Source organism: Vicia villosa, linkage group LG3 (genome assembly GCF_029867415.1).
Source record: "Vicia villosa cultivar HV-30 ecotype Madison, WI linkage group LG3, Vvil1.0, whole genome shotgun sequence".
Taxonomy (NCBI): Eukaryota; Viridiplantae; Streptophyta; class Magnoliopsida; order Fabales; family Fabaceae; genus Vicia; species Vicia villosa.
This window is the reverse complement of record NC_081182.1, coordinates 213285966-213312650: the sequence shown is the minus strand read 5'-3', so window position 1 is coordinate 213312650 and position 26685 is coordinate 213285966. Positions and strand designations below refer to the sequence as shown.

General features: G+C 31.1%; 1 protein-coding gene, 1 long non-coding RNA gene and 2 other non-coding genes across 4 annotated transcripts; all 4 read left to right on the top strand.

The window, feature by feature from the left end:
• Nucleotides 1-1042: 1042 nt before the first annotated feature.
• TRNAC-GCA (transfer RNA cysteine (anticodon GCA)) lies at nt 1043-1114 on the top strand. Its single transcript has one exon. It is a non-coding gene; the product is annotated as a tRNA-Cys (tRNA).
• Nucleotides 1115-2726: 1612 nt separating this feature from the next.
• Nucleotides 2727-3932, top strand: LOC131593469 (uncharacterized). Its single transcript, XR_009280983.1, has 2 exons — nt 2727-2814; nt 3576-3932. It is a non-coding gene; the product is annotated as an uncharacterized LOC131593469 (long non-coding RNA).
• Nucleotides 3933-5319: 1387 nt separating this feature from the next.
• LOC131593882 (small nucleolar RNA snoR135) lies at nt 5320-5461 on the top strand. Its single transcript, XR_009281258.1, has one exon. It is a non-coding gene; the product is annotated as a small nucleolar RNA snoR135 (small nucleolar RNA).
• A 5158-nt stretch (nt 5462-10619) lies between these two features.
• LOC131593466 (pectinesterase-like) lies at nt 10620-12604 on the top strand. The gene is made up of 3 exons (XM_058865966.1): nt 10620-11233; nt 11326-11655; nt 11781-12604. The coding sequence occupies exons 1-3, from the start codon at nt 10699-10701 to the stop codon at nt 12473-12475; spliced, it is 1560 nt and encodes a 519-aa protein (XP_058721949.1). The 5' UTR covers nt 10620-10698; the 3' UTR covers nt 12476-12604.
• Nucleotides 12605-26685: the final 14081 nt, after the last annotated feature.

The window sequence follows — 26685 nt, the reverse complement described above, 5'->3', positions numbered from 1 at the left end:
GTTATCGACTCTTGACTTAGGTAGAAAATTTAGGATAAATACTTGTATTGAATTAGTTTACCAGGATCATAGTATATAAAACTTTACATAAGTGGCATAAGTTATTGTCATTGTGATAATGATTTATACAACCCTCCAATTTTAGACCTGTATGGACCCTAGATGTGGATTCAATTACTCAATTTTTTTCAAACGATGTATGTTCAATGATGAACATAAAGACAGTTGATGGTTACTCCACAAATCATCTTGAAAGATATGAGTGACCTACATGAAAAATTTCCATCCTACATGACAACATATATTGTTAAGGGAAGAATATTGAACTCAACATGAGTGACACGGTCTATGCCTTGTGTTCAATTCATACATTAGTCAAAAAGGATAATTGTAGACATAATCATTATCGCATAAATTTTTTCTCATATCACATGACATTTTCATCACTCGGGTATATGTTGCTTGATATCAATAGTTTTCATTATATGAAATGTGCGATTAAATATAACTTGGAAATGTTATGGGAACCTATAAATACACAAACATACGAACAAAATGATGAGAGATTTAAAAAAATAAGGTCACCATTTTCTAAGGTGAATTCTTTTAATGAATGAATCCTAATTAGAGAAATGTGATACAACATAAGGTTCAATGTGTTTAAGATTAATTTGATTCATCGAAAGAGACGTTGAGCTAAAGTGGGATTGTTCACCTTTTCACCCCAAACACGTGGTTATATTCAAAACGCCTGTACTTAAGAAAATAAGTTTCAAACAATATTGTTTTAGAAATACTAGCTCTAATCATGATATGCAACACCTTCGATAACTTTTGTTTCTCCTATTACTTTTATTCCAAATTCATAAGAAAATTCAGAGATAGCTGCAAGATATGTCTGTTGTTTGGCATATGGTCTATTTCATTTATTCACTCTAATAAATCTATACGGTGAGCTTAATATACTTGGAAAAAATGTAAAACATTTGCACAAAAATTTATGTGAGTCATCAAATTCACATTGATAAGCATTGGCACCATTGGGTCCATAGCTCAGTGGTAGAGCATTTGACTGCAGATCAAGAGGTCACCGGTTCGAATCCGGTTGGGCCCTTTTAAAATAAAACATTTTATTTAGAAATAACATAGTAAACATTTTAATTTTTAAATAGATTAACTTTACATGATTAGTAAGCTTTTATCTTTAAAAAAAGTAAACACTTAAATGACTAAGTATTTTCAAATAAGTTGTTTTTATGCAAAATTGAGAAATCCCTTTCAATAATTTTTTCTACTTATTGTTTCAAATTGTCAAATTTATTGGCTAAACATTATTTTCCTTTTAAATACATTAAGTCCTCTTAAATCATTCTTCCTTTTAATCAATGTTGTTTCAGACAGACACAATATGCAAAGAGTCCTGCCACCATGTTTTGAACTTGAGTTAAATTATAAAAATATTTAAACAAAAGATTTAAAATAAAAATTCTATGCATTGTTATATAGCACATTTCATTGCTTAAGTATCTTCGACACTTATGTTTCAAACTCAAATTTAAATCTAGAGATCATTGGAATATAATATGTGGCTTGACATATGGTAATGCATGTGGCGGCAAAAGTCAATATCTAATAAGAGTACAAAATTCTTTTTTACTATATATATGGTAATGCCTCGCACGGGTAGAAACACTAGTATTTTTATATATGAGAACAACTTTACTATTGATTCAAACTTTTAATAAATGATATCAAAATGAAAATAATATTTATGTACGAGAAAAAATATATTCTTGATTAAAATGTTTTTATATACCAAAAAAATATTATTGTTATAAACGAAAACAACTTTACTACCGATTCAAGTATTGATTAGTAGAAATTTATCGGCATTTTTTTTAAATTTATTAAAAAAAATAAGGGAGCCTATTAAAAATATTGAGTAGATATTTAAAAAAAAGGAGCCTATTAAAAATATTGAGTAGATATTTGTAAATGATACCTAAACAAAATAATATTTGTATACGGGAAAAAAATCTATTATTTTTTGAATCACAATAAGATATATTAACTAAAAAAAATCTATTATTTATCTAAATATTTTTAAATATGAAAATTTTCTATTGATCCAAATATTTTTTATTTAAAAATGGTATACAGGAAAAATGTATTACTGATCTAAATATTATTATATACGAAAAATGATATTTACGATCCAAATACTTTTGATTTAAATATGATATACGGGAAAAATGTATTATTGATCTATATATATATATATATATATATATATATATATATATATATATATATATATATATATATATATATATATATATATATATATATACTTTGATTTAGATATTTTTGTAAATGATATCTAAACAAAAAATAATATTTGTATACGAAAAAAAATCTATTATCGATCTAAATACTTTTATATACGAAAAGTGGTTTCTATGATCCAAATATTAATGATAAAAAATAGAATAAAAAACCAATTATTATTGATATAAATATTTTCATATATAAAAAAATTTATTATTATCTAAATATTTTTTTAACATTCTATTTAAAATAAATATATTATATAATTAAATGTGCATATTATAGCAGAACCCATGCATAAACAATTATGTATCCAAAAATGCTACTAGAATTTTGTCACATGTGCTAGTGTGGTCTCTATTTAATAAATAAAAATAAAACACTTGTGAATCCCAAAACGCAGAAGCCCTTGTCTTCGTTCTTAGCTCCGCCGCTCTGTTGAGCTTAGGTTAAACCCAGTTTCTGCCGTCAAACTGCAAAGCATAGGTTGGTTCTCGATCTGTTCTTTTCTCCGTCAAATTGCGAAGCATAGGTTGGTTGTCGATCTGCGCGTCAAATGTGCATTCATCTCTTAAATACAATTGTTTAATTTAGCTTTTTCTTTCTTTTCCCCTTACTCTCTAGTATAAGTAAGTGGATGAATTATAAGTTATTTGGGTTTTAGACATGACTGGTTCCAACCTCAACTTAACTCTGTAGTTAGGATTAAAATTAAATGGAAGTTGATGTTTGTTTGTAAATTTTATTAAACTTTTAAATCTTGAAGTGTGATATCACCCTAGTAGGAATAATACTTCTATAATGTGAACAAGTATAGAAGATTGAAGAGAGGCGAAAGTAATAGACAATAAACACAATCAATCTTTGTTAACACAGTTCGACTAATAGTGCGTGATTATAGAGTCCCTTTATTTATATCTTATGAATTAGGATTATAAAATTAAAAACACAATTGATCTTTGTTTACACAATTAGACTAATATATATATATATAATAGTACCTCTTAAACCCTTGCACTACCGAATTATCTATCCATAATAACCTCTACAATATGAGTCATACTTAATAGTTGGTTGATTTTTAACTATTATATTTGTTGTCTGGTTTGTGTTTTATTTTATTTATTTTTATTCATTTGTCTTGCGGTACACCTTATTAGTTTTGATTGATATAGTCTCACTAATTTTTTTGCATCCTATTTTCTTTTTTATTGATATCTAACATATATAGCCTCTATATTTTACAGACCTACTTTGATGGATTTCATCAATGAAAAATTGAGACTTGGAAAACAATTCCGATACTGACATGCCGACACTAGTAATAATTAAATAATAATAAACACAATGATAAGTATCGGTGCAGGTGTCCGACTCAGACATGGTCGTTGCTACATAGGATTTAATGTCCAAGAGATTAGAATAAGCATGAATGCATTGGTTTATTTTCCAAGAGATCAGAAGAAGCGTGTATGTAGTGACTAAGGCGATCTTTCTATAGTTAGATAGTATTATTAGACTTATTTATTTTTCCTGCAACTTATTGAATTATTGTTTTTATTTTGTTTGTTGAGAAGATTTATATATTTTAACATTTTTGTGTCTGTGTTTGTTCCTTCCATGTTGAATTTGGACCTTACATTTATGTTGGCACTCTCAGAACGAGGCATGACATATAGCCAATACCAAAAATGGAACGGAGCCGAAGCGGGTGCTATTATACCCATAGAAATGTAGAAGTACTCGTAGAAGACCCGTGCATCCAGTTGAGATTTTCTAGAATTAAGTTTAAGCATTTGTTAGAAACGTAATGATACAATTTTTTAGTGTATTAACAACAAATAATAAACTAAGAATTAATAAAATAAATAAGTAAGGAACAACAAAATTTGTGCCCTAGTCATAATATGTTACATGATAAGAGTGAGTTGAGATCCTTTCTATTTCTTTTTAGAAATGGAGAGAGCTATTATTAAAGTTTTGAAATATAATACATTTATATTATTTACAAGTGTGACATATTTTATGTACTTTGATATTTATATAATACAAACATTGGTAAACATTGGTAATGACACTCTACTCATTTTTCACTCAACAAAAGATGCCATCTTGACCATTCAAAAGAGTGAGAGTATTGGAGAACAAATGGCAGTTTGGACTTTGTTTTGTTTTGCCACATAAAATTATTTATGCCACATCAAAATATTTTTGTCACATCATTCATAATTCTATATGGCATTTTTTAAAATTTATCTTATATTTTAAAAATTTAAAATTACATTGAATTTCTACTCGATATTGCGAGTTTGAATCCTGAAAAATAAAAAGATTATATTAACCTAATAACTACTTACATATTTTAATAAAACTTTTAAAGTAATATTTATATTTTTCTTGTAATAGCTTTTTAGTTATAGGTCTCACAACTACTTCTTTAATATTTTTTGATGAGATTCATATGGACATAATTAAACAAGATTTTGTAAAAAGAAGATTTTGTAAAAAGTAGGTTTAAAATATTTTTTTAAGTTCTCTTCTTTTTTAGTAGGTTTTGGTATAGCCTCCCACTTTTTATGAATTTTTTCTTTTTCAATATATCATCTTTATTTAAAAAACTTACGTATTCTCATTATAACTTATAAAACAATATTTTTATTTTTCTTGTAATTATTTTTTAATTAATAAAATTAAAATAAAACATATTTTACATAACTTTTTCATATAATATATATTTTTAGCTTTTTTTCTTTTTTTAAATAAAAATGTTATACTACTCTTTCATCATACAGTTTTCAACAAATAATACTCTTATGATAAGATAATTGTTAGTTTTAACATTTGATATTAAAATTATTTTATAAAAACTCAAATACAATATAAGAGCTGCAAATTTTTTTATACAATTTTTACCTAAAATCTTCTTCTGTATTATTTTTTATTTGTTTGTTGTACTTTACTGTATATGGGAGATCTTAGTTGTTTTGATGCTAAGCAGTGATAGTGTGTATCGGTGTTATTCTGTGCTTATAACATCTTCCGAAAGTATTCACTGCTAAGTTAATTTGATAAAATGGACAATTGTGTTTCACTTTTTATGTTGAGAATCACAACAATCCGATTCCCTACATTTTTCAAATTTTTTATTTTTTTTAAACAATTTTAGATGAAAAAGATATAATATAATACATATATTATTTTCTTATATATCAATATCATACTCGAAATTCAACTCATTGCTACCTTTAATTCTTATTATAAGCAGTATTTTGAAAGATATAAATCTAAAACTCATTTTGAATTAAAAAATCTAACAACAATCACTTCAACTAAATATACTAAGTTAACTGACTATATTTTCTAAAATTCACAACTTTTCAAAAGATAAAATCACTTATTTTATTTTTTTTATAAGCAAGATTCAATAAAAGCGAGTACATAAGGGTACTTGAACACGCTTACAAAAGTCGAAAAAACTAAGCTCGAAAATAAAATTTCCCACCAATTAAAACTTATCCTAGGCTTCCCACCAGATTTTTACAAAAATTGTAAAAGTTACATTCGAATAAAGAAATATTACACCAATTAAATTTTTATTTGAGGTCACAAGTTCAAATTCCAACAAATACAAAAGTATATTATTTCAAATATCATATTTTTTAACATTAGAATAATAAATTTTAAAATTTAATATCCATATATCATTTATATAAAACAAATTATTTTTTTAAGAGACAATTTAATTATACATCAATAAAATTGTATCTAAAAAATTATTTTAATTAATAAATTAAACACATTTGCGCAACGAGGAAATCATATTCTAATTATATTTATTAGCAAGCGGGTATGGCGATCTCAATCTTGTTTCACAGTTAAGTGCCTAAGATTAGATGAAATTCAAAACCTGAGTGTATATCATACATAATAATAAAGCAAGATGAGTTTTTGGGCAATTTTGACAAGTGTCATGCTCACATCAATTCTCATGTTTTACAAACTTTCTAAAAAAGGAAATCTTTTATTTAAAAAATAATGAATTGTTTATTGATTATTTAAGTTTTTTATTTTATTTATTAATTGAAGGATAGAGAGGGATTCTTGATACACGAAAAAAATTATTACTTTTTTTATATGGAAGGATACGGGGAAGACCAAAGAAATTGATATTGAAATACAAACAGTCAGTAGACTTTTTCTCCCTCAACCAGTTAATTTTTCCTCTTCCACAGCACTACACCTATCTTCTGTGCCAATTCAATTTTTTCCTCTTCCCAAACCCTGATTTCAAATTCACATCATCAATGGGAATTTCAAGAGGCGATTTCAATTGCTGCTCATCAATGCTTTATGTTTCCCAGGTAATTGATTTATGTTGATTTCTGATAATTTCAATTATATAAATAGCAATAATTTCTTCTCCCATTTCACACAATTTCTTCTCCCATTTCACACTGCTTTCTATCAAAATTAAGATTCCTCTTTTCTTTTCCTCCCATCATGTCGACAAACAAAAGAAGAACAACACAAATAATTAAAACACATGAAGAAATTACCGTATGGAGGGCAAACGACGGTGGTGTCGTGAGGGTTGGAGGTGGATGTCGAGGCGGCTTGCGGTTGGCGCGTCGTGGTTGTTGCGATGGGGTAGCGACGCTTGAGAGAGTCCAGTTGCGGTTCTGAGTAGTGGTCCAGTTGTGATTTATGTTATATTTGCCTAAAAAAATTTTGATTTTTGAATTTACAAGATAATGGTTAGTGTTATAATTATTGTTAATGGAAGGTTCATATGAATGATGTCGTGATTGTTGGGACAGTTTTGTGCACACGTTTGTTGTTTGATTGAAGGTTGTTTGAGAGGAAAATTTGATTTTTGGTTTGTTGATGTTTTATGACAGGAAGGTTTTATTGCATTCCATTTGATATTGTGGTAATTTTGCAATGCAAATTACTGTCTTTCAAAGTTTCAAAATGTTGCAACTTAACTTATTTGTTATTTGTGTTTGCTGCAGTAGATTTTTGTTATTTGAATTTGAAAAATTCAGGTGTTAGCCCAAAAGTTATTGTAGTGCTGCATTTTATTGATTAGTGCTGTATTTGTAACAACTTAGATATACTTCTGAACAAATATTTTTATTTTTTTTTAGTATTCATTAAGATGGTTTATACTGTACATAATTGTATAGGAAAGAAAGTGCGTATCAAGTAATACTCATCATGCATGACTAATAGGAAAGAAAACTTCCACAACAATTATAACTTGACGAAGCATTTTTTAATTTTTTTTATTAAAGGAATAGATATTGCTGATAATATCGTTGTGTTTTGCAATGGGATCTTAATTTCTTGGTATATAAATTGCGGAAAAAATTTAGAATTCCCAGACTATCTGTTATTACTCAATTGCTTATGGATAACCATTATTGATTTTTTTATTACGGTCATATTAACATTATAAAATATAGCATATCTTTATCTTCTAATAATATATTATTCCCTACAAATATTATTGCCAATTTAACTGTCAATTATATCAAGTATCAAGTATAAACAGTATTTTATATTTATATATAATCATATAAATATAAATATAGTAAATATTATGTAAATATATAATATATCTTTCTATATATTGCATTTTTTGTTATATCAAAATAATCAGGTGATAGTTTAAATTAGAAATAAATAAGAAATCAAATTAAGTGGAGAATTAGAGACACGAACTCCTTGAATAAAATTGATTCCGTTTATGAAAAAGAAATAAAATATTATGAACTTATAATAAATAAATCAGCTAATAATTAATATATAATAAAATTATCAATTGATTATAATATAATGGATCATATATAGAATTTTATTTAACTAAAGATATAATCAAATTGATCTCTTATTTATTATGTTTACTCATAATTTAATATTATTAAAATATTCACAATCAAATATCATATCTAGAGAATAATAATTTAAAATGAAATAAAAAATATATCTAGAAAATTAATAATTTAATTACCTATTGAATCATTATAATAGTATAGAACTTTTGCTTTAAAAAAATTAATGCTTTTATTTTTACCCAAAAATTCATAATTATTTCTATGGAGGTCATCTTTAAAATAAGATCATATTTATTTATTTCATATCGATCAACTTTAAACATCGTTTTAATTTCTTAATTGATATTATATATTTAAAGACTAAATGAATTTTTTGGTAACTTAAAAAAAATTAACAAATTATATTCTTTAATAAATAATTAGACAACATGATTATAAAATAATATATTTTTAATAAATAATTATATTATTGATTATAAAATAACTATATTATTATTGGTAAAAGACTTAAAAACTGCAAAAAAAAAATATTTATCTTTTAAAAAAATATTTGAAAGTATTATGGGTAATTATTATAAGATAAGTAAGTGTATATTTTATCTCTACTAGAATTAATTGCCTTATTTGTAAAATATTAAAATAAATTATATAATATTACGATATATTTTATTTTAATTTTAGGCATATGCAATTCAAATAAAATAGAGTATATTTTTTAAAATTGTTCTATTTTACTATAAAATAAATATATTATTCGTAAAAGACCTAAAAAGTCCAAATTAGTTGAAGTTATAAACTAAAGATAAATTAATACTTTATGTTGTATTTTAATATGAACAAGAAAAAAACAATACCATAAGTTTATAAATGGTGAAATTAAATCTGAAGATGACAATATCATTTTGTTTCTATGAAAATTGATTCAGTCAATTAAGCATCATTTATTTTATTAATTTATGAAAAAACATGAGATAATTATGATTGGTGAATAAACATATTTTACATGTCTACCAGTATTTTGTTTGTTTTAACCATTTTAATTTTTCCAAAATATAACTCACACAATCTCTCTTCATTTCAAAAACAATCTCTCTTCATTTCAAAAAAATAATTGAAACACACAAGTAATATCATCATTATTGCATACACCAATTACGGTTGATTAAGCAACTATCGATTAATGTATTTTTTATAGAGAAAATAGTAAATAATAACAAACAATAATACTAATAATCATACTGCTTGATAATATAATACTTATAGACAAAAAATAAAAAATAAAATAAAAATAGGAAATGTTTAGAATTTAATAAAATAACTTTTGATTTGGTCTTTGTTTTTTAATTGGTCTTTTTTTTTAACTAATTAAATAAGAACTTAATTATAAATGAAGTCATGTAGGGCTCTCTTTTATATTTTGCAGATTTAATTTTTTTTCGTTTTTATTTTAATTTGATTTTTATTTAGTTGTGGATATTCATTAATTAAATAATAAATGGATAAAATAATTTTTTTTACCATGGACGGTTGTTTTTTTTGTTAAGTTTGTTTTTTATTATTTTGAAATAAAATAAAAATTAAATCTTTTTTAGATTATTTGTTGTTTTTATTAAATAAAATTTAAATTTAGTTAAAACAAATTTTAAAAAAATATTTGAAGGAATGAGGCGCTCCTTCCCTTTTTATAGGATAGTTTTTATTTTATTTGTTATTCATTTAATTTAATTTAGTTGATAAATTTTAATTACTGATTAATAAATAATAATAGCTTTGGATTTAGTTTTCATTTAAAAATAAATAATAAAATCATAATCAGTCTTTTTAGAACCTGAGCGCCCTTTCCCTTTTTATCTTTTGATTAATAAATTAGAAATGGCCAAATTATTTTATAATTTACAAAAAATTTAGTTAAATAATTTTTTATATATACTATTAATAACAATAACATTTTATATATGCAATAGTAATCTTACTATTGTTAAAATTTGTAAATGATAAGTGTTTTTAAAATAGTTTTTTTACTTAGAAAATATTTTACCCGTGCCTCGCACGGGTCTAAGTACTAGTATATATATATATATATATATATATATATATATATATATATATATATTTACAGCCGCAAATTATCAATTAATGCATTTATAAGTAAGCTTAAGAATGTTGTTATGTGAATTCTAATTAAGACACCTGTTTTTCTTGCACGTTCAAGTACTTAAGCTTCAACATTATGAATTATTAAGTAATGCAGAATTTTCAATTTGATAAGATTTTATATCAATATTCAATTAATCATTTCTTGCAAGTGCATTAATAGTTTGTATCTGTGTCATTCTTCATTATAACTTTCAATTCATTCCACACGTTTTTAACCTTCACACTCCACCTACAAAAAAATCATCTATATATATGCACATATGTAGCTCTAATTCTCATAAGTCAAAACCAAATACAAATCAACAAAATCATCATCTAAACACATAAACTCTTATTATTTCTAAACACTTCAATAATTATTTTTTCATTATAATTAATGGAAATCTTTGGAAAAACATTCTTCATACTTTTATTACTTTCTTTATTTTTCTCAATAGTCTCATCAAGAAAAGTACCTTCCACAAAAAACATAGATTGGTGGTGTAACCAAACACCACATCCTCAACCATGCAAACACTATACAACTCAAATGAAGAATCATTTCAAAATCAAACATAGAGTTGAGTTTAGAAGAATGCTTGTTCAACTAGCCTTAGAACAATCTCTTATCATGCAAAAAGAATCGCAACAAAACTCATCACTCGAGCATAAAATCGTTCATGGTGATTGTTTGAAGCTGATAGAAAACACAATCTTTCATCTCAATCGTACACTAGAAGGATTAAACAATATATGTTCACCAAATGATGCACAAACATGGCTCACAACTTCTCTCACAAACATTGAAACATGTAAAAATGGAGCTTTAGAACTCAATGCGCAAGATTTCAATTTCATTGTTCATAACAATGTAATTGAGATGATAAGGAACACCTTAGCCATCAATATGTATTTCTTGAAACACAACAAAGGTAATACTTTTTTAAATATTTAGAATATTATTTTTAAGTATTTACTCAACAATGATGCCTTAACTAACCGGAATTTCTTAATCTGTGTGTAGAAACTGGAGAAGGGTCATTTCCAAGTTGGTTTTCAAAGCATGAGCGGAAGCTTTTGCAATATAAATCTTCACTAAAGTTTAATATTGTGGTGGCAAAAGATGGTTCGGGACAGTTTAAGACAGTGCAAGCTGCTTTGGATAATGCTGCTAATAGAAAATATAAAACAAGATTTGTGATACATGTGAAGAAAGGTGTTTATAAAGAAAATATTGAGGTTAATGTTCATAATGATAACATTATGTTGGTTGGTGATGGAATGCAAAATACCATAATAACAAGTTCTAGAAGTGTTCAAGGAGGTTATACTACTTATAGCTCAGCAACAGCTGGTGAGTTATATTCAATTTTCTAGTTGTAATTTTATTATCTATATATTAAGTCGTGTCAGATATTTGTGTTTATGTTTTATGGATTTGAAATTTTAAATAATTAGTCTTGAATAATTTAAATCCAGGTATTGATGGACTTCACTTCATTGCGCGTGACATAACCTTCCAAAATACCGCCGGTCCACACAAAGGTCAAGCAGTGGCGCTACGATCAGCCTCTGATTTGTCTGTCTTCTATCGATGTGCCATATCAGGTTACCAAGACACTCTCATGACGCATGCACAACGTCAATTTTACAGACAATGCTACATCTACGGAACCGTAGACTTCATCTTTGGCAACGCCGCTGTGGTATTCCAAAATTGTAACATTTTCGCGAGAAAGCCATTAGATGGCCAAGCTAACATGATCACAGCCCAAGGTCGAGGAGATCCATTCCAAAACACCGGAATTTCATTCCACAATTGTCAAATTAGGGCTGCGTCAGATCTAAAGCCCGTTGTCGACAAGTACAAAACCTATTTGGGTCGGCCTTGGCAACAATACTCAAGAGTTATGGTGATGAAAACTTTTATGGATACCTTAGTGAGTCCACTGGGTTGGTCTCCATGGGGTGACACTGATTTTGCTCAAGATACTTTGTATTATGGAGAGTATGAAAACTCTGGGCCGGGCTCATCGACAAAAGATAGAGTGAAATGGCTGGGCTATCATGTGATTACAAGCCCAAGTGATGCATCAAAGTTTACTGTAATTGGGCTTCTTGCAGGCCCATCATGGTTGGCTACTACTACTGTGCCATTTACATCTGGTCTTTGATATTGTATGTTTTTGAATAACTAGTTCTTCATTATTAAGTCATATATTATTTGTAATTATATTCATTGTAGTTCTTGTAAGAGCATATGCTTAATATTCTTTTGTAAATTGGGAGAGATGCTATTATTCATTCACATTCATATAAACATTAATATTTTTTTATGTAAAATCACTATTATATAATATATCTATAATTGTATATATTTAATAGCACTTGTTTATAAAAGCGCTATTAAACATATTACCTCAAAACATATATTAGCCCTTTTGTTATGATATTGCTATTATAAACCACCACTATAAATAACGTATCTAACGTTGGACGCGAGATGCGTTTTACCTCGGCATTAGAAGCGAGGTAAACAAGGTCGTCATAAAAAGTAAAGACTTAATTAAATATATAAATATACACGAATATTTAGAACGATCTCATGTTTATTTGCATGTAAAAATCACAAACACCAATTACATTATAACACCATCATTACCCATTTTCAACATTCAAAACTCACCAGAAGTATAATATGCGAGAACTCCTTCCTTTGTGTAGCATGCAGTGGAGCACCACTGTCGTATCCTAAGAAATAACACCTCTATGAGCAGAACTTGTGATAGAAACCTGAAATGTCTCTCAATATTCTGGTAAAGAGAGCACTAGAATTAGTCATAAATGTTCATCAAATTTAATACTCATTCTTGACATTTGATTTAGGAGCCCTTGATATTGATTCAAGTGATGTGAAATAGAAGTCCCCTCCTTATACTTCAAACTTATGAAACTATTCAGCAAGAACAAGTCATTATTCCCTAATTTAGAGGCATTTAAGGACACTATATTCTCCTACAAAGCTTTTTCACGTGTCTTATTAGCAATATGATTATAAAAATTATCTTCTACATTTTTTGAGTAAAACCATATCTTTGTAGGAGTTCAAACTCTCATTTTTCATCCAACACAAAATTCCTCTTTGCAAAACTAAACACTGGTAAATAAAATTTATTCACAAATAGTAAGTCGTTCATCTTGCCCTTCCACAAATTTATAATAACCCATGAGGATCAACAGCAAATATATGACAGCAAACTGAACAAATATATGCACAAGAGAACACCGATATTTTAACGTGGAAAATCCTCAATGTGAGAGTACAAATCCATGGGTCGTCCCGACCAAAGAAATAGATCTAGTATATTCAACTAAAGGTACAAGATAGTCTCAAAGTGATTCAGAAACTAGTACTAACATCAGCAAAATAACAAAGTAAACTAGCTTACAAATAAGAAACAACAAGCAGAAAATAATCAAATATGCAGCTTCAGAACGAAGCAATTATCTCTCAATTTAGAATTCGCTTTGTAGATCCCAACGGTCAAAAATGAATCCTTAATCAGTGATTTACTTAAACTGGTTGTAGAAAAACGAGAAAACAAATTCTCATCTTTTCTCTTTTTTAAAGATGATTTTCTACTTTCTTCTCTATCTCAATCCTAACACTACGCCAAATTTGTCTTTTAGCAGCGCAACTACGAAAGCGCTTTTAGGAAAAAGCGCTGCTATAGGTTTCGCTAAAGACAAAACTATAAAACAAGGGAAAAAAAGCGCTGGTATTAGGGGGTGCTACGAAAGCGCTGGTATAGGAGGGTGCTACGAAAGCGCTTTTAGGAAAGCGCTGGTATAGGGGGGTGCTACGAAAGCGCTGGTATAGGAGGGTGCTACGAAAGCGCTTAGGAAAGCGCTGGTATATGGGTAGGATACGAAAGCGCTTTTGTTCTAAAAAGCGCTGGTAAAGGTCAGGTTACAAAGGCGCTTTTGAAAAGCGCTCTCGTAGCTTATTTAAAAATAAATTTTTAAAACAAAATTAACAAATTATTCATTTTTCCTTCAGTAATGTTTTCGCTTCACTCGTAAACCCTACTGTCTCTCTTCTCCCCTCCACGCGAAAACGGCCAGAACGGCCATCCCCTACCGTCTCTCTTCTCCGACCGCCCTCCCTTCGTGCTCTTGCTTCCATCAAAACCCTCGTTTATCATCCTTCTCCGACTGCCCTCTTTTTCTGTCAAACCCTCAAAGGGTTGTGGCCATTTTTTTGTCAAACCCTCTTTTTCTGAACTCGAGCCGGCTGTGGCCAGGTTTCTCCTTGCCATCATTCTTCCTCCTTGCGCCGCCGTCGTGCCTTCGGCCATGTATTGATTATGATTTAGTTTTAGGTTTAAGTGAAAATTTTAGGTTTTGATAATAGTCATTGTTATAGTTGAATTATGTTGTTAGTCAGTTTGTCCAAACAAACTGGAAAACTATCAGTTAGTTTAGGGTTTTTTGTAATGACAAATATTAGTTGTTGTAAGAGTACAAGAATGGTTTCACTTTTCACTCTTTTGCAATTTCTATTATCTCTTTACCTGGTGCTGAATTTTTGCTGGCTGGCTGGAAATTAATTAGTTCAGTTGTAATATATCTTAGAGAGGAATTAATTTTTCGTCAATGCCTCCATGGTTTCTCATGTATTCCATCATTTTTACTTGTGAACTTTGTTATTTTCTTTTGTGTTTTCTCTTTAACATTTTTTTAATACTTTCTGAAAACAAAACAACAATAGTGTCTAAGAACTGCGCCAATCTTCTTGTTACTTTGGCTCCAATCAGGATATAGTTGGCTTTATTCTTATTTGTTGTAAATTTCTCCACTATAGTCTATAACTATCCAACATAGATGTGCCCAATTTATAACAGTAGGAATTAATATATGTAAATAGGCTGAGCAAAATGCATTACTCTTCAATTGGGTCTTCATAAGACTGCTCACAGTTGGATACAATACCTTCAAGCCTTGAAATTGAAACACAATAAACATAAAAAATTGCATCACGGTAACAAATATCCGATTTTGGTGCATATTCTCGTTTTGTACATAACTTTTGAACCATGTATCCGTTTGTCGACTTCTTTACATGTAACTATACTATTTTGACGATTCCGGAGATGCTCATGCACTTACCTTTGCATTTCGGGACTGTTTTTTTATCAGTTTTGCTTCTTCCCGTAATCAAAAGTCGGCCTTAGGGTCTGAATTTCATAAAACCGACTTTTTTTTTAGTCCGTGAGGACGTTTTACCATAGTCATGTAAATTTCGTTTAATTCCGACAACTTTCTTTTTTTGACACTTATTTCGATTTCACCGATTTCGGTTCCGATTTACTTGTACATAGTTACTTTGACTTCCATTTGATTTGTATACATGTTTAAATAGTAATTGTGTACTAATGTGCTTTAGTTTGTATGATAATGTTGATTAAGACTTCTTTATTAAACTTTTGTTTTGATTCAGGAATATTGTGATTGTTTACTAACATCAAAGTAGCATCATAATCAAGGGATGTTTATTTTCACATGTAAAATTGAAGCATACACTTTAATTATGGAATGATGCTTATTTTCACATGTAAAATTTGTCTATCCATGACATTTTATACTCTTCAATTAACTTTTTTATTTTATATTTTTCAGGAATATCTTTGCTAGATAGGGGTTACTTGTGAAGAGTGAAAGTTTGATCGTTTTAAAGAATCTTACATTGTGTGGGTCTAGAAGTTGCTTAATTCTATACAGGTAATTAATTGTTCTCTCTCGCCAAAGTAATATGTTGCGTTTTATTGCTTCGGATTCATTCTGTGTATACTTTGTGTTTTGACAGAAACACATTATACCGTTTTGTGCCTTAATAATTATTTGTTTTTGTTTAGCTTAATTAAGACATGGATAAGACATGGATGAATTCAAACCGATTGTCGAAAGAGTACGAGAAAGGGGTATGGGAATTCGTTAAGTTTGTGGTTGCGCACGCCGAAGACCCGATTCGATTGACGTGTCCTTGCTTGGGTTGCTGTTATGGGGGTCAGGTTGACGGGGATCAGTTGGCATCGCATTTACTACGGTTTGGAATTGATAGAAGGTATACATGTTGGAATTTGCATGGTGAGAAAAGTAACCGGAATGTTGAGTCGAGGTGTAATACGATGTATGCTTCAAACGACGATTGCACAGACACATACGATTATGATCGAGTCGAAGAGATTGCAGAAGCACTTGAAGAAGATCTTGAGGATTGTCCCAAAATGTTCAAGAGGTTGGTAAGTGATGCAAAGAAACCGTTGTATGATGGTTGTACAAAATTTACAAGATTGTTTGCGGTGTTAAAGTTGTACAACTTAAAGACAGACAATGGATGGTCGGATAAAAGTTTCACAGAGTTATTAGCCCTTATGAAAGATATGCTACCAGAGGATAGTGTTCTTCCCAATCGAACGTATGAGGCCAAAAAGATGTTGTCCTCTATTGGCATGAGCTATGATAAGATACATGCATGTCCAAACGATTGCGTTTTGTTTCGAAACGAGTATGCAGCATTGAATGAGTGTCCTAAATGCGGTGCCCCTCGATATAAGAAAAAGTTGTCTCCGGCAAAAGTCTCATGGTATTTTCCTATAATTCCGAGATTTAGACGCATGTATCGTAGTGAAACTGATTCAAGACACTTGACTTGGCATGCAGATGAAAGAATTATTGATGGAAAGTTGCGATATCCGGAAGACTCACCACAGTGGATGAAAGTTGATAATGATTATCCTGAATTTGGAAAAGAAGCAAGAAACCTTCGCTTGTCATTGTCTACTGATGGAATGAACCCGTATGGTATTCAAAGTATCTCGCATAGCACCTGGCCTGTGATTCTTATGATTTATAACCTACCTCCGTGGCTATGTATGAAGCGTAAGTACATGATGTTATCTATGTTAATTTTTGGGCCTAAACAACCAGGGAATGACATAGACGTATACTTGGCACCCTTAATCGAAGATTTAAAGTTTTTGTGGGAGAACGGTGTTGAGGTTTACGATGGGTATAGGAAAGAAAGTTTCAAGTTGAGGGCGATGTTATTTGGAACAATTAATGATTTTCCAGCATACAGAAATCTATCAGGGTACAACAATAAAGGTCAAAAAGCGTGTCTTGTTTGTGAAGATGAAACCGATACGACACGATTGGATCTTTGTCAGAAGAATGTCTTTCTCGGTCATCGTAGGTTCTTAAATTCTAATCATCACTACCGTGGGTGGAGAAAAGCATTCAATGGAAAGGCCAAACAACGTACAGCCCCGCCTTTTTTGACAGGTGATCAAATTTTTGAAAAGGTGAAAGATGTGAGCACTCAGTTTGGCAAGCCTTTTGCATATTTACTTGTCAAGGGTGGGTGGAAAAAGAGGTCTTTTTTTTTTGAACTTCCATATTGGAAGTCGATGTACGTAAGACATTTCCTTGATGTTATACACATTGAAAAAAATGTATTTGACAGTGTTATAGGTACGTTACTCAATATACAAGGAAAGTCTAAGGATGACCTTAACATAAGGAAGGACATGGTAAACATGGGAATGAGAACTGAATTGGGACCCGTGACGAAAGGAAGACGAACATATCTATCACCTGCTGTTTACACTCTATCTAGAAAGGAGAAGAAAACATTGTTTAAGTTCCTCAGTGAAGTTAAAGTTCCAGAAGGCTACTCATCAGATATTAGAAGACTTGTGTCCATGAAAAGCCTCAAGTTAAAGAGTTTAAAGACGCATGATTGCCATGTTATAATGGAACATTTTCTACCAATAGGTATACGTTCTATTCTGCCAAAAAAAGTAAGAAGCGCAATAACTAAACTGTGTTTTTTCTTCAGGTCAATTTGCAGTAAGGTGATCGATCCTGCGATCTTACCAACATTGCAAAAAGAGATAGCTGTTACTTTATGTGATCTTGAAATGTATTTTCCTCCCTCGTTTTTTGACATAATGGTTCATCTAGTCGTTCATCTTGTGAAAGAGACAAAATTGTGCAGACCAGCTTATATGAGATGGATGTACCCTGATGAACGTTATATGAAAATATTAAAAGGGTACGTGAAAAACAGAAGTCCACCAGAGGGTTGTATTGCCGAACGATACATTGTTGAAGAAGCGGTTGAGTTTTGTACTGAATATCTGTCAAATGTTCAATCAATTGGACTCTCCATATCTCATATTGTTGAAAAAAAGAAGGAAAAAGGCTAATTGGAAATAAAGTTCTGACAGTATCAATGGTCGAGCGGGATTAAGTGCATTTGTATGTTCTGCACAATGAGATTGAGGTTGAGCCGTATGTTGAAATGCACAAGGTTGTTCTCCTAGGTTTAAATCCGAATAGAAATGAGAATTGGATAGTACGAGAGCACAATCGAAGTTTCATACTGTAGTTTAGGGAACATATTTATTCAAAGTATCGTTCAGATCATGCTTCAGTAACAGAAAGGTTGAGATGTTTAGCATATGGTCCAAGTATAGTTGTGTTTTCTTATAGCGCATACGCAATTAATGGATACACATTTTATACCAAAGAACAGGATGATAAAAGTACTATGCATATTAGTGGTGTTCCTTGGTAGCTGAAGCAATGCACATATCAAGTGCGAATGACTTAAATCCGAAATTTGCAAATTTGTCATATTTTGGGGTTATCGAGCGCATTTTGGTGTTTGATTACGCGAAGTTTCAGATTCCTGTATTTGGTTGCAAGTGGGTTGAAAATAATAATGGCATACGAATGGATAAGTCAGGATTTCTGCAAGTGGATCTCAATAGGGTGGGTTACAAAGATGATCCTTTCATTCTAGCCTCTCAAGCTAAACAAGTGTTCTATGTCAATGATTCGACAAGTACGAAATGGTCTATAGTGCTTTTATCTAACAAAATAATTGATGAAAACATTGGAGATCAAGGTGATATTGGTGTTGGCATTGAATCTTGTACAAGAAACGATCAAAATGAGAACGAATCTTGTACTAGAAATGATCATAATGAGGGTATTTGGATCAATCTAACCGTCCGCGTTGTTAAGAGACGCGTAGAACATATTCCTACCAAGAAAAGAAAGAGACGTTAGTGAAAAAGGTAATAGTATACATATTCCGACAACTTTCTATTTTTGACACAAGTACTAATGTGCTTTATTCAATTTGTACTGATTATTATATATTCAATTTGTATAGTTTTTTTCAATTTGTATTCCGATTGTTACAATACTTGTCATCCGATTTTGGTGCATATATTTGTTTTGTACATAACTTTTGAACCATGTATCCGTTTGTCGACTTCTTTACATGTAACTATACTATTTCGACGGTTCCGGAGCTGCTCATGCACTTATCTTTGCATTTCGGGACTGCTTTTTAACGGTTTTGCTTCTATCCATAATCAAAAGTCGGGCTTAGGGTCTGAATTTTGGAAAATCGACTTCATTTTTGAGTCCGTGAGGACGTTTTACCATAGCCATGTAAATTTCGTTCAATTCTGACAACTTTCTTTTTTTGACACTTATTCCGATTTCACCGATTTTGATTCCGATTTACTTGTACATGGTTACTTTGACTTCCATTTGACTTGTATAGATTGTTAACTTATTAATAGTGTACTAATGTGCTTTAGTTTGTTTGATACAGGTCAAATGGCTAGTAATCAAGAAAACTCACAAGAAAACTCACAAGATATAGATGCTCAAGATACAAATCCTCCATCTGATACATCATCAACAGAAGTTGCACGAGGCATCACCATTATGAAGGGAATCATTCGAGATAGAGACAAAGGATTAATATATAATTTAGAATGGAATTCTGATAACCAAGCAATTGGTACTAATGCTGCAAAATTGACAAGCTACATTGGTACACTTGTTCGTTTGCATATTCCAATCTCTGTATCTAAATGGAATCTGAAAAGCAAACCGTTGGACGATATAAAAGATATGATTTGGTTTGAGCTTAAGGTATCATATATGGTTGTTGTTATTATCTTGACGATAATTTGTTTAAATTACTTATACTAACACACTCTATGCGTATGTTTTTTTGCAGAGGTCTTTTAACATACCAGATGAGCGTAAACTCTACATACTTGGTTTGGCCGGAAAAAGATATAGAGGGTGGAAAGCTTTTTTAACAAACACCTATCTTAAGGATAAAGAAGGAAACTTTCTTGAAGAGGCAGCGGGAAGCCCAAATAAATATGAGCACTTCATTAAAGAAGAAGATTGGGTTGAGTTTGTAAATCAAAGAGATGAAGCTTTCTGGAAAAGGAGTGCCACAAATAGGGCGAGAGCATCAAAAACTGCAAATCCATACAACAAAGGGTGTTTGGGATATGCACGCTTAGAGGAAAAAATTGTAAGTAAAATAGAAATGTTACGTTCTTATTAATTGTCTAAATGTGTTGTAATTGACGATTTTATCATTTGTGTCAATGCATAGTTAGAGGAGACGAAAAGTGAGGAAACCTCACTTCCAGTACATGTGTTGTGGAAGGAAACCTCACTTCCGATTGTTACAATACTTATTCAATTTTGGTGCATATTTTCGTTTTGTACATAACTTTTGAACCATGTATCCGTTTGTCGACTTCTTTACATGTAACTATACTATTTTGACGATTCCGGAGCTGCTCATGCATTTATCTTTACATTTAGGGACTATTTTTTATCGGTTTTGCTTCTGCCCATAATCAAAAGTCGGGCTTAGGGTCTGAATTTCGGAAAACCGACTTCATTTTTGAGTCCGTGAGTACGTTTTACCATAGCCATGTAAATTTCGTTCAATTCCGACAACTTTCTTTTTTTGACGCTTATTCTGATTTCACCGATTTCGATTCCGATTTACTTGTACATGCATGGTTTGACTTCCATTTGACTTGTATAGATTGTTAACTTATTAATAGTGTACTAATGTGCTTTAGGTTGTTTGATACAAGTTCAATGCCTAGTAATCAAGAAAACTCACAAGATAGAGATGCTCCGGATACAAATCCTCCACCTGATACATCATCAAAAGAAGTTGCACGAGGCATCACCATTATGAAGGGAATCATTCGAGATAGAGACAAAGGATTAATATATAATTTGGAATGGAATTCTGATAACCAAGCAATTGGTTCTAATTCTGCAAAGTTGACAAGCTATATTTGTACACTTGTTCGTTTGCATATTCCAGTCTCCGTAGCTAAATGGAATCTGAAAAGCAAAGAGTTGGACGAGAAAAAAGACATGATTTGGGACGAGCTTAAGGTATCATATACGGTTGTTGTTATTATCTTGACGATAATTTGTTTAAATTACTTATACTAACACACTCTATGCGTATGTTTTTTCGCAGAGGTCTTTTAACATACCAGATGAGCGTAAACGCTACATACTTGGTTTGGCCAGAAAAAGATATAGAGGGTGGGAAGCTTTTTTAACAAACACCTATCTTAAGGATAAAGATGGAAACTTTCTTGAAGAGGCACCGGGACGGCCAAAAAAATATGAGCTCTTCATTAATGATGAAGATTGGGCTAAGTTTTTAGAGCAAAGAGATGAAGCTTTTCGGAAAAGGAGTGCCACAAATAGTGCGAGAACATCAAAACCCGCGTATCCATACAAAAAAGGGCGTTTGGGATATGCACGCTTAGAGGAAAAAATTGTAAGTAAATAAAAATGTGTTTTAATTAATTGTCTAAATGTGTTTTAATTGACGATTTTATCATTTGTGTCAATGCATAGTTGTTGGAGCGGTAAAGCGGCAAGCAACAAAAGTTTTGGAAATATTTATCCAGGAAAAATTCTCGTCTCCACAGGGACTAGTGCATTGAACTGCCGTTCAACAGTTTCCACAGTTATAAGTTAGATTAAATGGGTTTTAAGTAAATATGGGAATTAAACATATGAACAATAAAATAAATTCATTCTTCAAATAGAAGAAACTATCAAGTATTGCATATAATCTACTCTTCACAAACTTAAACTTATTGACCGAATATACTCAACTTGTAACCTATCAATATTACCACATGTCAACAACACAACCCACAACATTATCTAAGCGACGATCTCTCAGACACCTAAACAACACATGAGAAATCCGAGCTTCCTGTAAATGTCGATCTCTCAGACAAACACGACCACTCAGACGCATTAAGCACTGACACTAAGTGATTATCAACCTAATCCGTCTCTGCAATTAAGTTAATAGAAAATCATCCTAGATAAGCATTAGAGCCCTACATCTCTATAGCAACTCAAACACATAGCAGCAAAGCAACAATCTAAGACAATAATCCATAAAAATATGAAAGCAAGCTTTATATAACATAATAGTCAACAAATATACATGAGATCAAAGTATTTACATAACAAAACTCACAAAATAAACTACAAAGAGAAGAAATGGAGAAAAACCCAAAAATCTCCCGGTTTTTCGGCTCCGATTGATGAAGGATTCAACCCCGGATCATCCATTTGACAGCTCCAATGTGTTTTCTAGAATCATTCCACTCAAAAAATGCTATTGGATGGATTGGAGCTCTAAAATATCCAACCATACTTGAAAAAATGATTTCCAACAGCTTTATTGCGTTTTCTGCGACATTGATTCTTCCGGCGACTAAAATGGTTCGACCGGCGACTCCAGGCAGTAGCAAATCACATTTTTGGGCCAGTCGGGCTCGCCCGGCGAGTGACACCAGTAGCAGAAAAATTCTGCACTGTTTCGGCCATAACTTGAGAACCGTAACTCCGATTTGCGCCTGGTTCGAAGCGTTAGAAAGCTTATTCAATGCTCTATCTAATAATGAATGAATGGAGACCAAATTGATGATTTTTATCATCCTTATTTTGAGCCTTAACCGCCGAATGAGTTGATTCTGCCGCTCAAAATCGCGCGTTTGAAGCCGTGTCTTCGACACTTTATTGCTCATGGCCCAAATACGCAATAATACCTACAAAAAGAGTAGAAAACTATCAAAAAGTATAAAAGTGTATGAAAATATATCTATTCACAAAGTATACGTATTTATGCACAAAACGGGGAATTATTCAACGGTATTAACAAAAGGTATCGATAAGTGCCACTATTTACACACACAAAATAACGACTTTCTGGCACTCAACAATAGTTAGAGGAGACGAAAAGTGAGGAAACCTCACTTCCAGTACATGTGTTGTGGAAGGAAGCTTGTGTGGGCAAGAATCGTGCTGTCGATCCCGATGTTCAAAAAGTTTATGCTGAATGTGTAAGTATAACACTGTGTCTTTAATTAAATCAAATGTTTTTTAATATATAATTGATTTTTTATCTGCACTAATAATTATTGAAATGTAAATGAATTACAGGAGACCATGTCGCAATCGATATCCACCGGTGAGGACCAGGATAATAGGAGCGTACTTAGTAGAGCACTAGATGTTCCTGAGTATCCCGGTCGGGTGAGGGGTAAAGGTCATGGTGTGACTCCAACCTCTTTCTACAAGCATTCTAGGAGAAGAAATCCTACCAATGAAGAAGTGTTGCAAAAATTGCAGGAATTACAAGCACAAGTCTCTGAATTGCAAAAAGATAAAGAGATGTATATGAGAGAAAAGTGCAATACTTCATCGGTGAAAGAAACTAGTGATAAAGCTAGTATCAACTATCAAAGAAAATTTCCCGAGGTAATTATAAATTTTTTTTCCTTACAATTGTTCTATTTTATTAATGATAATGACTCTATATTTACTATTGGTTTAGGGCATTTCATCTTGCCAACTATACTAATCGTCACCGAATTATCGCCTAGTTGGCAAAGGAAACGTGCACAACACTTTGGGAGATTTACTTCACCATAGACCGCTTCCGGATGGACACCTGAAAGTATCAGTTGATATTGTATTAGATCATGATGCGGATCTACCGGTACCTGACATGGTCTCAGAGACAACATTGATGCGAGATGCAATAGGGTCATTTGTTGCATGGCCCTCGGAGCTCATTATCATTGGTGATGAGGTATATTGAAAACCATTATGAATCATTTAGTTTTCGAATGTCAATTCTGAACCGTTACGTTAATTATTTTTTACATTTTAATTTTAGACTGCTCCTACAAAACCCGCAATTAAGGGTAGAGGGATTTCGCAGGAGGACGAGTCTGTTGCATCACTAAAAGAGGTACATTTAAAGTGTTAATATATGATCTGAATCTAAAACTGCATGATTTTATAATCTACCTAAGTTATATGATTTTTAGGTATCTGCTCGGGGGTCACAACAAGTGACGCAACAAGTTCGTAGCGTACCACCCAAGGAAAAGGGTCCTCCGAAGCCAGAGGCAAAAAGAGGTGCTTTTGTGGCTCGATATCGGCAGAGGCTTAGAACACTTGTTGATATGTCAAATTTGACGACAGGTGCTTTCCGTGAAATTAATATGGATGAAGCTGTCTTTGGTATTGAATTCCTCGAAAATATTGCACTAGATGACATGCATGAGATTTTTACGCATGACCAACTAGGCGTCGGTAATATTCACTCATACATCCGGTAATCCGATGAATATATTATTTAATTAGTTGAATAATTTATTTACACATTTCAATGAAAATAATCTAATGTTTTTTATGTTTTTATTTAAGGTTGTTGTATGACAAAGTGTTGCGCGGAACTGAATTGTCAAACATATTCCATTTCGTGTCTTCCGCCCATTGCAGCGGACAGACAATTGCAACGGAATCAGAATAAGTTAGACAACGCTTAGTCGATAGATTCCTGACCACCGGCAATATAGAAGGCCTGTTTCTTTGGGCGTATAATACTCGACCAGTAGGGTTAGTTTCTCATTCTTGGTTCATCTAATCTTTGTTTCTTTTTCGTAGCAAAATTTTCATATAAACTTTTGTTTTAATTTATAGAGCACACTGGTTGTTGCTTGCTATCAACCCTATAAAAGAAGTGGTATATTTTCTGAATTCGGTAGATGGTGAGTGGACCAATTATCCAGCTATGAAGTCAATGATTGATACATAAGTGAGATCGTTCTAAATATTCGTGTATATTTATATATTTAATTAATTGTGAGATTGATCTAAATATATGCTTTTATATTTTTGTTAGATCAATACAAGTGTTCCAAAGTCAAAGAGACGCACAGGTATCTTGGACTAAATCAAAGAACATTACTTGGATCAAAGTGCAGGTACATTAATTTTCACAACAGCGAAACAGTTATGATTGCGGATACTTTGTTTTGAGGTTTTTGAAAGAAATCCTTCAAACGAATCAATTAGAGATTCCAATCACGGTATGGATTTATAACTTAACATAATTTCTTATAATTTATTACATTTAAATAAATCATTCATATTATGTTTTTGTTATGTAGTACTTTGATGACTTCTATGTTGCTTCTTACACGAGACTTATGTTGGAAGAAATCAAAGAGGAATTGTGTCAATTTTATATTCAGCAACTATTCATATAGGTATGAATACATTATTGTGTGAAAAGTTTTATGAATACATTACTGTGTGACAGAATTTGATAATGACTTTGTGTTTGAGTTTCTTTGGTGGATGTTGGTTCATTTTGCTTAATATTAGTTGACGGTGATGACGTTGTTATATGAATCAAGTTTGTTTTTGTTGTTGTTAAGTGGTGCTGATAGTTTGATTTGAGACTGGATTGATGACACATTACATTGGTGGACTGAGTTGCAAATCACATGAAATTGTTGCTAATAATATTGTTGATGTTACTGAATCACAATTTGTTTTCTTGGAAAATTTGAAGTATAGATGTTGGAGCCTTTAATTGTGTTTGAGCAAAGTTAGTTTAATTGACCGTGTTGTTTTGTTCATACTTTGCAGGACCAGGACCGTGCGCTCGTCGGATTTTTTACATTTCGGGCTTATATTCTGATTTAGTTATTGTTAGAGATGAGTTAGTTATATGTATCTTATTTAGTTTGTTTGAGATGAGTTAGTTACATGTGAATTGAACTATAATGGTGTATATATATTATTTTGGATTATAATGGTATTATATTATTTTGATTATGGTTGAAAATATTACAGGTTGAAAATATATTACAGGTCGAAAATAAATATAGGTTGAAAATATATTACAGGTCGGAAATATTACAAGTTGAAAATAAATATAAATTACAGGTCGAACTGGGAGGCTTAAATTACAAGTTGCACTTTAAAATACTGCATTTAGCAAGGACAGCGCTTTCAAAAACGCTCTTAAAGGCCTACCTACGAAAGCGCTTTATAACTAAAAGCGCTGCCTAAGATAAAAAAAAGCATAAAAGATAAAAAAATGCGTAACCTATGAAAGCGCTTTCTGGAA

Coding starts and splice junctions, on each gene's coding strand:
- LOC131593466 (XM_058865966.1), top strand. CDS start 10,699: ATGGAAATCTTTGGAAAAACATTCTTCATACTTTTATTACTTTCTTTA. Junction 11,234..11,325: donor TTTCTTGAAACACAACAAAG/GTAATACTTTTT, acceptor ATCTGTGTGTAG/AAACTGGAGAAGGGTCATTT. Junction 11,656..11,780: donor TTATAGCTCAGCAACAGCTG/GTGAGTTATATT, acceptor ATTTAAATCCAG/GTATTGATGGACTTCACTTC.